This window comes from Hyaena hyaena, unplaced genomic scaffold (assembly GCF_003009895.1).
Source record: "Hyaena hyaena isolate Hyena2069 unplaced genomic scaffold, ASM300989v1 scaffold_10, whole genome shotgun sequence".
In the NCBI taxonomy this organism is placed as follows: domain Eukaryota; kingdom Metazoa; phylum Chordata; class Mammalia; order Carnivora; family Hyaenidae; genus Hyaena; species Hyaena hyaena.
In genome coordinates this window covers 6,612,701-6,628,804 of record NW_024080642.1, presented here as the reverse complement: position 1 = coordinate 6,628,804, position 16,104 = coordinate 6,612,701, and the positions used below count along the sequence as shown (strand labels likewise).

At 49.5% G+C, this 16,104-nt stretch overlaps 1 protein-coding gene across 1 annotated transcript in view; it reads left to right on the top strand.

Annotated features, from left to right (window-relative positions):
• The window catches only part of PITPNA (phosphatidylinositol transfer protein alpha), a 40,956-nt gene that overhangs the window by 4,726 nt on the left and 20,126 nt on the right, over positions 1-16,104 (top strand). The window contains exons 3-6 of the mRNA XM_039252806.1: positions 3,996-4,141; positions 8,390-8,481; positions 12,915-12,922; positions 13,960-14,034. Of these exons, the coding sequence (XP_039108737.1) occupies positions 3,996-4,141; positions 8,390-8,481; positions 12,915-12,922; positions 13,960-14,034 (321 nt within the window). The remainder of the gene's footprint in view (positions 1-3,995; positions 4,142-8,389; positions 8,482-12,914; positions 12,923-13,959; positions 14,035-16,104) is intronic.

Genomic DNA, 16,104 nt, shown 5'->3' with positions numbered 1-16,104 from the left:
ACTCTGCTCCAAATATGAAATGGACCTTTGAAAAATGAAATCAGGCCGACAGAGCCTGCAGCACACTTTAGATGAGACAGATACCCAAGCTTCTTGAGCCCAGAGCGGGTGGGCAGGCCTTGGCCCCCTAGAGGATCGTCTCCAGTGGTGGGCTACGCATCTGATGAAAGCTGTGGAGACCTGGGGGTGAGAGTCGGAGGTGGGCCTCGAACATGCTTTGGGAGTTCTAGGAAGGGATTATGAGAGAAACCAGACGGGGGTGCAGGAGAAGGGGCATGGAAAGGGTAGATGCCGCTGTCCCTGGGGGCACCTGCCATGTACCTGGGGCCTGGGAACCATGTGCTGGGGCTGACAGGTGTTGCCTTGGAGGAGTTCCTGTCAACCCACCTCCTTGGGGGTCTTGCCGTCTTTGTGAAAAATAAAAGTGATGATTTTCCAAACCAGGAGGCCAAGCAGTAAGTCCCAGCATGTCCCTTGCCCTGAAACTCAGTTCTTGGGGTTCAGTAACTCACTCTCTGCTCTGCAGGATGATACCTCCCCCCAGTCCTGAAGATGTCCCCTGGGAACTCGGGAGTACCACAGTGTGGCATTTAGGGGCCAAATGGACCTTCTCACAGGGAGTATCCTTATGGCACAGGGACGGAAGCACTTGTGAGAAGTGTGGCCACCCCAGGAGAGCCAGCACCGTCCAGGAGCACCTGTTGGTGCCTTGCAGCAAGGCTGGAGATGGCTACGATGGGGCCAGGAGTGGAGGGGAAGAGGAACTCACCTTGAGATCATCTGCAATTGGCAGTTTTTAGCTTGTGATGGTTTTGGGTTTTTTTTTTCCCCAGCATTGGGGAAGTGGTGGGGCAGGGTGAACAGAGCCTAAAATCTAAGCAGAAGCTTGGGAAGTAAGTGCTGGTAAGGATCCATCTGTCTGCCAGGGAATGGTCAACCTGTTCTTGGCTAGAAACCACCGATGAGAAGGGAAGTGCCTGGCTTGGGTAGAGTGAAGCAGGTGCTGCTTCTCTAAGATTTTTTTGTTTTTAAGTAACCTCTGCAGCCCTGGTGTGGGTCTCGAACTTACAACCCCGAGGTCAGAAATCCCATGCTCCACCAACCGAGCCAGCCAGGTGCCCTAGAGCTGCTTTTTTGGTGGCTTAAACCTTAGTTCCAGAAGATCAGAAAACCTTGAATGGGGAAGCCAAAGAAGAAACGAGTAATGATCAACCTTTTCAGTCTTTATCAATAGCCCCATCATGACTCATGGTTCCCATGGGAACAGCCCAGCATCATCTGACTGTTGGATTCACTTCCCAATTGGAGGCCTTGACTTGAAACCCTTGTGGCTTTCTTTCTTTTTTTGTTTTGTAAGTTTATTTGTTTATATTAGTGATCTCTACCCAACCTGGGACTTAACCTCAAGACCTCAGGATCAAGAATTGCATGCTCTTGTGACTCTGCCAGCCAGGCACCCCTCCTCAGGGCCTTCTGATGTAGGTTGGGGAAGAGAGGAAGGAGAGAAGAAAAGGCCATGTCTTTATAACGATCCTTATGGTCTGAATCAATATTTTGGGGTGAAAGTCGCTTCTGTCTGGCCAGAGCCTTCGTCTGAACACTGCACGGGGTTTCTAGGCCTTCTGCACAGGAAGCCCTGGCTGTCTGACAAGGGCGTGTCCACCAGTTGTTCCTGGCTTAGATAGGCCCACGCTCTTCCCTGTGGGCAGGGCTGTCTTACTCCCCATTTCCAGAAACGCACAGTCCCATCCACCTGTGGTACCTGGCCTGACATGGTCACGTGGATGGGACCAACAGCTGTGCTGTTTCTCATGATGATGTTGCACGTCTGTGTCTCAGTGTGCCCCCCCACCCCCACTACCTCATCTTCCTGGGCTCCTGTTCCCAGGTCACCAAAGTGGTAGAGGGTATGTTTCTCAGCTGAGTGCTTTGGGACAAGGGCAGGCATCGTTGTCCCGGGCCTGAGGAGGCTGGAATCCTCAGATGGATAAGGGCTCTTTATCTGATTTCACAGTCTGACCGCCACACCCCCCCACACCCCCGTCTTAGTGTGGCTGCTTCCTGCTATCCTAGGGTGTGGAGCCACTTTGCCAAAGGGAGCCTCTGGCATGTCAAGTGTCCCTCACTTGTAGCTTCTGGAGGCCAGTCTTACTTAACCCCTTTGGATTAACAGAACGGCCTTCACTTGTCTCATTGGGATTACAGGATCAGAATATCAAGAGAGATTAAAGGGGGAAGATGCCAGCCCAACACACTGATCCTCTTAGAGCTTGCCCTCTGATTTCTGTATCTGATGAGGAACCAAATGAAGGGGATTAACCTCTGTGTGGGGGCCCCTCCCCAAGCAGCACCACCAGCCAGCAGCCCCGTCCCCCCCGACCAGGCCCTTTCTTCCGCCCGCCCTTCAGGATTGCTGAGTCAGTGGTTAGATGTTCTTATGACTCGTCTCTGAAACAATTACTGCTCCTTGTTAGGAACCCCTGTCTTTGCCAAACTGGGACCCACCCGACAGGGGTTTTCACCTTGCCTCAGCCAGGAGGCGGGGCTTGGAAAGGCACGGAGACAGCTTGGTGTCCCGTGGGGGCATCGAGGCAGCACTGATGTCGTTCAGGATTAGCAAGGTCAAGGTGACTGGCTCTCTCCCAGATGTTCCTCTCTGGGGGATTAACAGCCTTGATCGCTTGCCTGGGCCTTTCCTTGGCATTTTGTACTGGGTTTTCACTCTGGGAGTTGGAGCTCCAGCAGCGTGTCCTAGCCTGCTGCTTCTCCCCTCCGGCCGCTGCCCAGACATTTCCCTGCTGGGCTTTGCAAGCTGCCTGGTGACACAGGCTTACAGGTTTGAGGGGAAGTGGCCCGGAGGTTGCCTCTGCTCCTTGCTGTTGTACGCAGTGGTTTAAGCGGCAGCTGCTCAGAGAGGCAGCCTCTCTCTTAATCTTGATGGGAGGAAACCCCATGTCTGTCCCTCCTGGGCATACCGGGAGTTTGCGGAGGTGACGTAGAGGGTGAGGGCAACCTTTACACCCGCAGTGTGATCACGTACCTCTTTTTCGCATCCTCCCTAAATAGTTGTTCCTGGTGAAACTGGCAGGGAGAGGGAAAGTGCATCCTCTGGTACAGATGTAACTTCCTGCATTAACTGTTGCTGTTCACCCTTTTTGCCTTATTTTCCCCTCCAAACAGCTTCGCTCAGAGAGAGAGTTGCAGAAGGGCCAGAGTCACTGGCCGTAACACTGGGTTGTCCTGAGGGGGTCGGAGGACACCAGTGACCTTGACTGGTGGGTCCACAGGGTGGCAAGTGACCAAATAAAAGAAAACCAGGTTCTCGCCACCTAGTAAAGGTGCACACTGTGGGGTCAGAATCTCTGTTATCCAATTTTGGAAGCAGGGCACTTGCCCCCTCCCTGCCAGGAATCTGGAGAGCATCAGGAGGTTCGGTCGCCTGTAAGCTGTTCTCTGAGCTGCTGGCAGGGTGACGAGCTGCCCAACACCAGAGAAAAAACAGGTGGATGAGCCAGGTTACAGCAGAGGCTGTGGACCTCTCAGAGCACTGGGCAACTGTCTTTGACAACAAGTCATGTGTTAGGATCTGTTTGAATGAATAGGATGAAGAGATTCTAGCAGCTGACCCAGATCTTGTTTTAGGGTCTTCATACCGGAGGCAGGTTCAGGGAAGAAGGTACCTTGGACTCTATAATCTATTTTCTGGATAGTTGGTGTGAAGTTACGTATATTCACCTGGCTCCTTAAGCCTGGGTGGAAGATGTAAAAGAGGGAAGGATGAAGTGAAACACATTTGATACCTCAAGAGAGGCCATGGAGCCGCGTTCTTAGTTGCTATGGGTGGATTTGGGCAAGGTCCCAGTGGAACTGCAGAAAGAAATCCTGGATGTGGGGAATCGCAGAGTGATCTCATTGGACGGTTCCTGGCAGTGGGACCACGTGCGCGTGTCAAGAAGACCGCACTGACAATAAACCCTGTCCCTCTGTCCCTCTAGTACCAAGTAGGGCAGCTGTATTCTGTGGCCGAGGCCAGTAAAAATGAAACGGGTGGTGGTGAAGGCGTGGAGGTCCTGGTGAACGAGCCCTATGAGAAGGATGGCGAGAAAGGCCAGTACACACACAAGATCTACCACTTACAGAGGTATGTGGCCGAGCAGCAGGGCCGGGAGGCAGCCAGGGGGCGAGGCGGAGATGATGGGCCCCTGGGGGTGTTTCCAGATTCTCACTGGTTGCGCAGGTTGCTTCACCTGTGCGAGTGGGTATAAGGGACGCTTCTTTGCTCATTTAAAGGTTTTTTATTGATTTTTTATTTTTTGGAATTTTTTTTTTAACGAAGGTAATAACTTTCCTCACCAGACTCATGGTCCCTAGAGGTGGTAGTGTTTAGTTTCTTGGGGGCCGTTCCATTGTCTGTGAGTGTAGGGTGTGTGTGTGTGTGTGTGTGTGTGTGTGTGTGTATGTGTGTAGATGGGTGTTGCATTTCTTTCATTGTTCTCTCACATCCACGGGATCAAACTATACATACAGATCTGGACTTGGCTCCTTTGTTACTTGTCATATCATAGCCATTCTCGGCTGTCAGCATATTCTGCCCCATTCTTTTAGAGCGCGCAGTGCTACTTCGTACAGATATTCGGTAGCCTGCTTCACCAGTCCTCCCCCGATGGACAGATAGTCATCCTTACCAAATATTACACACCTCTTTTGCTGCACTCATGTGTGTAAATCTATAGTAGATGCTCCTAAAAGTGCAGTTGTGGGGCAGTAGTATTTTAAATTCTGATATTGTGAAATCGGTTACCAGAGAAATTTTAGCACCTTTTTGGATAGAAGGCATGAGTGTTTTATTTTTTTAATGCTTATTTATTTTTGAGAGAGACGGAGGGGCAGAGAGAGGGATACCCAGAATCCGAAGCAGGCTCCAGGCTCAGGGCTCTCCGCGTAGAGCCCAATGCAGGGCTCAAACTCAGGAACCACGAGATCATGACCTGAGCCAAAGTCAGACACTTAACTGACTGAGCCATCCAGGTGCCCCAAAGGCATGAATATTTATTTATTTATTTATTTATTTATTTATTTTTTAAATATTTTTATTTATTTCTATGAGAGAGAGAGAGACAGCGTGAGCAGGGGAGGGTCAAAGAGAGAGGGAGTCACAGACTGAAGCAGGCTCCAGGCTCTGAGCTGGCAGTCAGCACAGAGCCCGACGCGGGGCTCGAACCCACGAACCGCGAGATCATGACCTAAGCGAAAGTCGGACGCTTTACCGACTAAGCCACCCAGGCGCCCCAAAGGCATGAATATTTAAAAGTGAGCCTGAGGAGCGCCTGGACGACTCAGTTGGTTAAGCACCGGACTTAGCTCAGGTCATGATCTCATAGTTCTGTGGGTTTGAGCCCTGGGTCTGAATCAGTGCTGACAGCTCAGAGCCTGGAGCCTGTTGGATTCTGGGTCTCCTTCTCTCTCCCCCTCCCTAGCTCACATTCTGTCTCTCTCCCTGTCTCTCAAAAATAAATAAACAGTAAAAAATAAATAACAGTGACTCTTATGTGTATACCAAAATCCATAGCAAATCACATAGATTTGCTTAATCTCTAACCAAAACAGTCCTATTTCAGTAAACTCTAAGCTGACCCAAAGGGCACTCACTGAAAGCATTAGTAAACATACACCAGCTTGAATGGAAGTTGAATGAAGCTAGTTTTAGACACTCTGCAGTACTGGAAAAAATACACCTAATCTATGTTTTTTAACTGTGGTAAAATCTACAAAACCCAAAATTCACCATTTTTAAGTTCAGTGGCAGTAAGTGCGTTCACATTGCCGAGCAACATAAACCGGAGTCTTCATCTCCAGTCACTGAAGTGACTAGAAATGAAACCAATTTCATTTTCGTTTGGTAAAGTCCCTGACTGAATGTGGTCTGCTGCTCCGGAGATGTAAACGTGCTGGCCCGCAGGGGCCCAGGACTTTGCAAGTGCTGGAACCAGGAGGAGAGCAAGAACACTGTGAGGTGGGGAGATCTCACCACGACCCCATCTCCTGGCCCTTTTCCTCTGTCCTCCACGTCTCCTCTGCGTCTTCCTCTGTCCCTACTCGGAGTTGACTGCCGACCAATCCTTACTGAGCCCTTAGCCGTTGATTAGAATAAGGCTCAGGATGTGCCTTCCCCGTAGCGCATCTGTGGGGTTTTTTTTAAAAGAGGACATTGCAGGGACAGCGAGGTTGGGAGAAGGGGCCAGTTGGTTCCTTACGACTCAGTTGGGCCAACCGAGGTGTCAGAGGGATCTGTATATGTGGAGGGTGGGACTTGTCTCACCCTCTTCCTTAAAAGAGAGGGGGTAAACTCTGAGCTGCTACCACCACTCTTGACTTAACTTCAACTGCAAAACCCAGGTGGGAGCCAGCAGTCAGCACTGACCACCTTTCTCCACGAGGATCAAAGCCTTCCTGTCAGTCGTCTCATTGCCCCGGTCAGAAATGTGGGTTCCCTACTACCTTGTTTCTCGTCCCTCATATCAAATCAAGTCCTTTTGACTCCATCTCCTTAGTGCCTCCAGCATTTCCATCTCCTTCCATCATGTCTTGCCAGCCATCATCATGTCTTACCACAGCACCTCCTGACTCTTCTCCCTGCTTTCCGTTTCTCTGCACGGCTTCCAGTGTTCTGGCCAAAGATACATCTGTTGCTCCCCAGCTTAAAAGTTCTGGATGGGGACACCTGGGTGGCTCAGTCACTTGAGCGTCTGACTTTGGCTTAAGTCATGATCTCACACTTTGTGAGTTTGAGCCCCGCTTTGGACTCACTGCTATCAGCCTGTCAGTGCAGAGCCCACTTTGCATTCTCTTTCCCCCTCTCTCCGTTCCTCCCCTGCTTGCGTTCTCCCAAAACTAAGTAAATATTAAAAAAAAAAAAAAAAAAAAGGTTCTGGATAGCTTCCCTTCGTCCTAAAGTATAGATAAAGTCCATGCTCTTTGACGTAACTTACAATATCTTTTATGACCAGCCTCTGCAGGTTTTCTTTTTCTTTTTAAAAATTTTTTTAAATGTTTATTTATTTTTGAGAGAGACAGAGAGCGTGAGTTGGGGAAGGGTAGAGAGAGAGGGAGACACAGAATCCGAAGCAGGCTCCAGGCTCTGAGCTGTCATCACAGAACCCGACACGGGGCTTGAACTCACAAACTGTGAGATCATGACATGAGCCGAAGTTGGACACTTAACCGACTGAGCCACCCCATCGTGTTTTCTTGTATTCCTGCCTCATACCTTATACCAGCTACTCCACACTTCTCTTTCTTCTAGCTTTTCTAACCCCGCTTCCGACCTTTTATCTAGCTCAGTCCTACTCACGCTCCACTCTGTGTTCACGTAATTCTTATTTTCCTTGAAGAGCCTCCCCATGTACCATGCATCCCACATCATGTTCTCCCGAGCTCTGTCCCCCCGCCCAGAGCCCTGTGCTCACCCGCTCTGGCACACACGAACAGTGCCGTCCTCTGCCTGGTTTGTTAGACTCCCTGCTCGCACGTAGGCTCCATGAAATCAGGAGCCACGTCTGTGTGATTTCTGCACGTATCCCGGTGTGGGGCACACAGGACTATTTCCCTGAATGAGCGTGTCAGTGAGTGGTTGAATCTCAGAGTTGCCGGGGGCCTGAGTCAGCTGTCTGCTGGACTTAGCCCTTTTGTCTTAGGCCCAGGCACTAAAGCTGATGAGACTGTCAGAGCCTCTAAAGACTACATGGATTACCAGCTAAAAATGAAGGAAGAGGAATATATGCACCTTTAGAAGCAAACAAACAAACAAACAAACAAAATGGGCTCGTACCGTACATGCTGTTCTGTAACCTGAGATAAAATGAATTGATGAAATATTTTGTCCTGGGAGTCAGGTGGCCCTGAGGCCTTCCGGGCCTCTCAGAACTGATGACAGCAGATCGGATCATCTTGGATCCTATATCCCAAGTTCATCAGCCAGTCAGTCACTCTGGTGCATAAGCCCAGACTGGTGAACTCTTGGCTGTGTCCCATCCTCACAGGGTGTAGAGTAATGCCCTGGGCCTGGTGAGCTCAAAAAAAACCTGGGTAATGATAATGTAAGGATGGGCAAGCCATGGCAGGTGGCCCAGGGTCCCACCTCCTGTCCTGTTCTGATGGCCGGTGAGGTAGGTGGTGGAGCGAGTAGTGGGTAGAAGTTAGTAGCCAGCCTAGCTTGGGCGTCAGGCTCTGACAGGTGGCTTCTCACACTCAGGAGTGACCTGCTTATCTCATGGAAACTTGCTCGTCAACCCCGCTGAAAGCCGGGGCTGTGGCCTGAAGAACGTGATGTCAAAGCCCACTGTCTTCTCTCCTCTCTATTTGTCTTCACAATCCCTTTTTCTCACCACAGCAAAGTGCCCACGTTTGTTCGAATGCTAGCCCCAGAGGGAGCCCTGAATATACATGAAAAGGCATGGAATGCCTACCCTTACTGCAGAACTGGTGAGTGCAGACCTGGCCCGAAGCTGGGGTTTGAGCCCCAAGGCGGACCGAGGGTGTGGCCAAGTAGGCCCCGGGGTGGCAGTGAGGGGTCTTAGGGTTTGGGGTCTTACCTTCATTTTCCAGATTAAGCCAGTGATAGGATGAGCCTGGGGACTCCCCTCGGGCTGGCGGTGAGTGGCAGTGTCTCGTCTAGTACAGCTTGGCATCTGGCCGGGTGGGAAGCACCAAGGAGTCAGAGTCACAGCTGAGATGGAACAGAGCTGCCTGCCGTGGTTGGGAGGATATAATAATTATCGTTGTTTTTACTGATCACAGAAGTTATGTCCTTTGTTTAAATTGTGGAAAACACAAACAGAAGAAAATAATCACCCATGATTCTTCCATTCCTAGATAGTCATGTCAACATTTTAGTGCCTTTTTATCTAATCCTTTTTGTCTAATCCTTTTTTTCCCATGCTTACGAGTACCTCTCCAGACACGTTTCCAAGACAAATTTTAGATCAAACCATACTAATTGTTAAAATTGCTCATTTTCTACTCAGAATATTTTCCCTGTGTATTCTACTATTTTTTAAATTTGTAATGTCTGAATAATATTCCATTCTTCGAGGATAACTGTGATCTTTTTAAACCACTCCCTTATTATTAGACACTGAAATTTCCAGTTAAATGTGACGTATTTGGGTTTGGCTTGAAAAGCAGCTTTGAGGCTGAGGAGCTCTTGAGAGAGGCAGTCATAGGAAAGGACCTATAAGATGACCTTGCCCTGGAGGAGGGCCAAGCCTAGACACCAAGAAAACGTAAAAACAGAACCTTGATTTTGTTGGGGGAAAGTTGAAAATAAGCCCAAATTTTGATGACAAAGGATTCAGAAACAGCCATTTCCTAAACATATAACACATAGAATATGCATGCCCCATCTGGGGGGTGAGGAGGCAAGGAGGGAGGTGGCTACTGCTAGGAGCCCTGTATTCAAGGTATGAGTAGGGGTGGAATTATTGTCTTAATCTTGGCTGTCTGGGGTTTCTCTAAAGGGAAGACTTGAGCCTCCACAGAGAACTTTCTCTTCGAGACATTCTGGGATTCCCTTTGAGGGAATTTTAACAATTTTTTTTTTTAAATATTTTATTTATTTCTAGGAGAGAGAGAGACAGCGTGAGCAGGGGAGGGTCAGAGAGAGAGGGAGACACAGACTGAAACAGGCTCCAGGCTCTGAGCTGGCAGTCAGCACAGAGCCCGACGCGGGGCTCGAACCCACGAACCGCGAGATCATGACCTAAGCGAAAGTCAGACGCTTAACCGACTAAGCCACCCAGGCGCCCCGGAATTTTAACAATTTTAACAATTAGTATGTTTTTTAACAACTAATTTTAACAGTTAGTATGGTTTGATCTAAAATTTGTCTTGAAAATGTGTCTGGAGAGGTACTCGTAAGCATGGAAAAAAAAGGATTAGACAAAAAGGATTAGATAAAAAGGCACTGATTCTTAGCGGTTTAGGATTCTTAGGTCTTGAGGGCTGATTAGGAGTAGACTTCTTGGAAGACCCAAGCCAGTACTGATCTGTATCCTGGGGGCGCAGGGTGTCCTTAGAGATCCCCTGGAACTTGACCGTGAGTTGAGTGGCCTTTCCCCTGGCCTGCCTGCATTTGTTGGCGTAGACAGTCTGGGCGTGGGGCCCTCCTGCCAACCTCCGCTTACGTGTCCAGTTACACCTGTCTAATTCGTTGGGACCCGTCACTCCCTAGATCGTATCTGATGAGGATGCTCCACCCGTGGAGTCTTATCCTGTGGACTGTGGGAGAGGCTGAAGGCTAGAGCACAGAGTCATTGCTCTCCCCAACCTTCAGTGGCCCTACCGGGTTCAAGAACCTTGTTTCAGGACACGCACACTCTTCGGCAGAACCCGGAGTGTTTATTGCAGTAGTTGACAATGCAAATACCACTACTCCCTAAACAGCGCAGGGCAGGAAATTATTACCTTCTTGGGAAAGAGGCGCACTCATGTCTTTCTTTAAGGACAGTGTGCACCGTGGCTGGGTGTGTCTGACCTGGGGCCAAAGGTGAATTTTCTTTATGTCTGAGAGAATTGCTTTGAGCTTGCATCATAAGAACCTTAACCAACATGGCATAAAGGTGACACACTGTGTGGACTTTTCCATGCCTGGGTCAGTGTTCTGTGTACCCAGCTTCTGTTGACTGAGACACCTCTGTCCTCTGAGTAACTCTGGGGGGAGTCAGTGCTACAGCTGACACGGGCATTTTTCTAGATGCCAAGTGTCCATTCACATATTGTCCTGATCCTGAGCAAAAAAAAAAAAAGAAGAAAAATGTAATTTCTAAATACTCCGTGAAGAGAAGCGGGGAGTAAGGAGGGAAGGTGGTGTCCTCGGGGTGCGGGATTCACAGTTGGAGCCCTCCCTCGTACAGAACAAGTATGCTGAATCTTAGATCTGCGTAGTTAGATGTTATTTTTTGAAACTCAGAGACAGAAATAAGGAAGGCTCCAGGCCTCTGGTGGGAGAAAGATCAGGAGTTCAAACCCCTTAGCCTGGCCGAAGTAGATTCAAGTTTGAGGTGCGAATGGATAAAGGAGCATAGGGTGAAAGTCCAGGTATCTCTTAGAAGGCTCTACCCCTGCTCCAAGCGGAATGAAAACGGATTTGTAATGCTCCCTTTACTGTCCGCTCTTTCCGTCCTCTGACCTTATTTCTCTGTTTCTTTCCTCCTGATGCTGATGGGACGGGAGGAGGGTGTATGAAGGGGCTTGGCCTGTGATTGAAAGGAGGCAGAGGGAAACACATGTTTCTCCCCCTGCCGCTGCCTCTCACCTTAACCCAGCCTGAGTGCAGTGTCACTTAGCCATGGGTTTAAAGGACCTGATTGGTCGTCTTTGGAGAGCCGTTTCCTGAGACTTCCAGTATAGCGAGGCTTGCCGTTTGAAGAGACGGGGCTGCTCTGAATGCAGAGGTGTGTGGCGGGACAGGGAGGACTGGAGAAGACTGGAGGGGCTTGTTTGTCACCCTAGTTGACAGTAAAGGCCAGGGAGGGCCATCACCCTCAGAGGTTCAGAAACCTAGGTTGTCAGAACTGAGTGGATCCTTTTCTCACGGTCTCAGAAAGACTAACATATGAAAACCCCAAATGCTGGTATATTAAGTTGTACTGAAATACAGAATTATGGACGACACCGGCTATTCCTGTTTGCTGACTAGGGTGTCCTTTCTTGCAGACCCATCTACACGGGAGACCAAAGCATACTCAGAACGCTAACATGCAGTGGAGATAAATGTCCATTTGCTTAAGTGATCGGACTCTTGTGTCCATCGCTGAGCATATTCTGTCCCCACAGAGGCCAGGCTACTAAAACATTGCTTGCAGAACATGGATTCAGGATCAGGTGGTTAGCTGGAGAACCTTAATGGCTCGTGTCATCAAACTGGCCTCGGGTGACACTGCTGTCTCCACTGTGGACACAGGGCTGCTAGATGTGCCACACAGCAGCCCGCAGCTACCGCCACCGGCACAGCACGGGAGAGTTTCTGCCACTCGGGATATCACACCTATCATTTCCTTTTTTGTTAACTGATTTCCTTCGAGCTGATAACAGGGCAGTTACTTCAATAGGCCACAGGGTTATAATCTTAACTGGGTGCTTTCTTGCAAGTATCTTTCATTGGATTCAGGGAAATTACTAGTCGTCTCTTGTATTGTTTCTATACAAGGTGGCCCTTATCTGTTATATTTCAGCTCTTCCTTATCTTAATCTCAGGGGTGACCTTAGTTTCACTTTTGGAGTTAATGGTGCCTGACTGCTAGCCCCGTAAGCTGTCCATTGTGGCTGTGTGACATCCATCAGAACCTGAGAGAGCTAAATTCAGAGGGTACAGAGTGACCTGGGCTGTTGTGGGGATGAGAGCTAGCTTGTTCCTCGGCGACATTAGAGCTGCAGCCATTTTCTCTGATAAATAATTGATCCGTGCTCTCCAAGGGGTCTCATTACAATGAGCAGGAGCATAGAGGGCGCGAGGTCTGGTTACAGTGACAGGAAGCGTGCAGAAGGCCGGCAGACAGTGTCTGGCCGCAAGCGCCCTCTGTGCCCCAGGAGGCGGCGGGACAGCAGGGGACGCTCTGATGGCAGAGTGTTGGGTCTCAGTGCTTCGGCTCCACAGAGCCAGCCCCCTTTCCTTGCTCAGCTGGGAAGACTCAGTTCCGGAGTTGGTCTTTTGGGACTCTTGTATGAGTGAGGCGGGAGGCTCGGGACATTTGAGGTGCCAGATGCACTCACAGACGGGGCTTGAAGGCTGAGCGTGGAATAAGCCCCGGGGAGTGGAGAACTCTTTACCACCGTGGTCCCTGGGGGTGAGGGACAGATATTTATTGATCCTCATTAATCTTTGTCTCTCTTCTTTCCATGTCCTTGCCTTGGAACAGTTATTACGGTAAGAATTTGGTGGGGGGGGGGGTGGGGGATAGGAAAAGAGGAAATAAAAATTCACTACCCTGGAGGTTCCTGGGTATTCCTCTCTGTCAGGAAACATGGTTCTGTGGAGACTTAATCCTTTTCGCTCCTAATGAGGAGTTAGTTAATTGGCGAAGTGGCCTCTTACCATAAGCTGCGTTGGCATGTGGCTTTGTAGGTCCGGCATTTAGGACCACGGACCACGGGTGTCACGTGTGCAGTGTGACCCGAGGTGCTCTCCCACTCTCCCCACGTCATGCCGTCTCAGGCTACGAAACCTCGTTCGGCTGACTGTGTCTTTCCCACTGGCGCACCTGTGGACCCCAGGGAGCGCTGCCCTCTGGCAAAATTGTGAAGGCAGCGAGGTGTCTCTTCCACGTGCACCCCCTGTGTCATCACCCCTTCTTTTCACCCTTGGGCACCGCATCTAGGTGCCCATCCCTGCTGCTCAGTGGAGGTGGCTTCTGCTCACTTCCTGCCCCGAGGAGGTCGGAGTTAATGTGTGCCTCCTCCAGGGAGCACCACGTTTCAAGCAGCACCAGGGGAGGAAGCACCAAGGGTTCATTTGCTGAGAAGAGAACTTCGGGCCTCAGCAGTGGACTGGCTGGTGGAGGGGCGCTGGGGAACATTTGGTTGGCTAGGAATATTCCTTCTCACCTTAACCGTTAGCACCCTGTGCTTAAAGCAGGGTGACCAGTTGTTAAAGACATGCATTTTGAGGTCAGACCAATCTGGTTTTGAGGCCCAGCTCTGCCAGTGTCCCTGTGGCCTTGGACAAGTCACCTCCCCCCTTTGAACTTCACTTTCCTGTCTGTAAAATGAGGGTGAGGGCACTGCAGCCCTGGCCGGCTGGGATACGGATTGAACGAAATGATGCACCCCTAGTGTGCTGTGGGCTCCTGGGCAAGTTGGTGGTTACTGTAAGCAAGCTGGAGCCTCTCAGCCACCTGCGATCAGTCACGGAAGGTACTCTCCCGCTTCGAGGCTGGTGACCGTAAGGTGTTTTCCCCCTTCCAGAATGAATACATGAAAGAAGACTTTCTGATTAAAATTGAAACCTGGCACAAACCAGATCTTGGCACCCAGGAGAATGTAAGTAACACTTCCCAAGAGCCCAGGGACTTGCAGGCTGCGAGGGGGGTCTTGAGGCTCTGCCCAGAAGCCTCTCCTTCGCTGCTTTCCCTGGGGTCCCGTTTCCTGGCCGTGAAGGCAACAGCCTTCGCCTAGACCTCTCCTACCAGCATGGGATTGCTCTGTCTAATTTGTAAAATATGGTCTCCAAGACTCCTGTTTTCTTTCTTTCTCTCTCTCTCTCTCTTTTTTTAATGTTTTATTTTTTTTGAGAGAGAGGGAGACAGAGACAGAGCACAAGTGGGGGAGGCACAGAGGGAGAAGGAGACACAGAATCCGAAGCAGGCTCCAGGCTCTGAGCTGTCAGCACAGAGTCTGATTTGGGGCTTGAACCCACAAACCATGAGTTCATGACCTGAGCTGAAGTCAGACACTTAACTGGCTGAGCCACCCAGGCACCGCTCCAAGACTCCTTATAGGGCTTCTCGTAGAGCTGAGATTGGTCTAAAATGCAATTCTTGGCACAGAGGAACTGTATTTTTAAACCACGAAGATTACAGGGGCGCCTGGGTGCCTAGTTTAGTTAAGCAGCTGACTCTTTTTTTTTTTTTTAAATGTTTATTTATTTTTGAGACAGAGAGAGACAGAGCGTGAGTGGGGGAGGGGCGGAGAGAGAGGGAGACACAGGATCCGAAGCAGGCTCCAGGCTCTGAGCTCTCAGCACAGAGCCCGATGCGGGGCCTGAACCCACAAACCACGAGATCATGACCTGAGCTAGAGTCAGACGCTTAACCGACTGAGCCACCCATGTGTCCCAAGCGGCTGACTCTTAATTTGGGCTCAGGTTGTGATCTGATGGTTTGTGAGATCGAGCCCAGAGTTGGCCTTAGGATTCTCTCTCTCCCTTTCTTTGTCCCTCCCCTGCTCTCCCTTGCATTCTCTCCTCTCTCTCACAAACATTAAAATAAATAAATAAAACATGAAGATTATAACCTCTATAGAGCACAATTCTAAATCCTCGATTATATTTTATTTTAGTTTTTAATTTTATATATTTGTTATTTCAAGTAATCTCTCCACCCAAAGTGGGGCTCGAATTCACAACCCCGAGATCAAGAGCTGCGTGCTCCACCAACCGAGCCAGCCAGGTGCGCCATAACTCCTCAGTTTTCCAATACATCTGTTCTTCTTACCCCAGCAATCGGCCCCTGGGAATTTATCGTGCAGTTCTGCGCCCATGTGTGTGAGATAACTGATACACAAAGGCATTATTCCAGCATTCCCTGTGTAGCCAGAGATGAAAGACAATGTAAGAGCCCAGCAGTAGGACGCTGTAAATAAATCGTGGTGCAGCCTCACAGAGGGGTTTTATGCAGCCACTAAAAAGAGCTAATAGAGGGGTGTCTGGGTGGCTCAGTTGGTTAAGCAGCTGACTCTTGACTTTGGCTCAGGTCATGATCTCGCAGTTCCTTAGATCGAGCCCTATGTCGGGCTCTGTACTGACAGCTTGGAGCCTGCTTGGGATTCCCTCTCTCTGCCCTTCCCCTGCTCACTCGCTTTGTCTCTTCCCCTCTCTCTCTCTCACAATAAATAAATAAACATTTAAAAAATAAAACATTCTCTCTCTTCTCTCTCTCCCCCTGCTTGTTCTCTTTCTCTCACAAAATAAGTAAATAAACATTAAAAAAAAAAAAAAAAGGTGGGGCAGCACGTGGGTGGCTTAGTCAGTTAAGCATCTGACTCTTGATTTTGGTTCAGGTCATGATCTCACAGTTTGTGAGTTCAAGCCCAGCATCATACTCTGTGCTGACAGTGCAGAGCCTGCTTGAAATTCTCTCTCTCTTCTCCTCCCCTCCCCCCACCTACCCCTGCTTTGCTCTCTCTCTGTCAAAATAAAATAAACATAAAAAAAAAGTAAAACGTGTTCACACAAAAACTTAAAAAAACAACAACAATAGAGAACAGTCTTCAAGGTTCCGTGAAAAAAAAGCATGATACAAAACTGTATTTGTATTACCATTTGTATTAAAAGAAAAATCTTTCTAGGTGGATGTTTGTATGCGCATAGAATCTGGTGGTGGTGGTGTTATT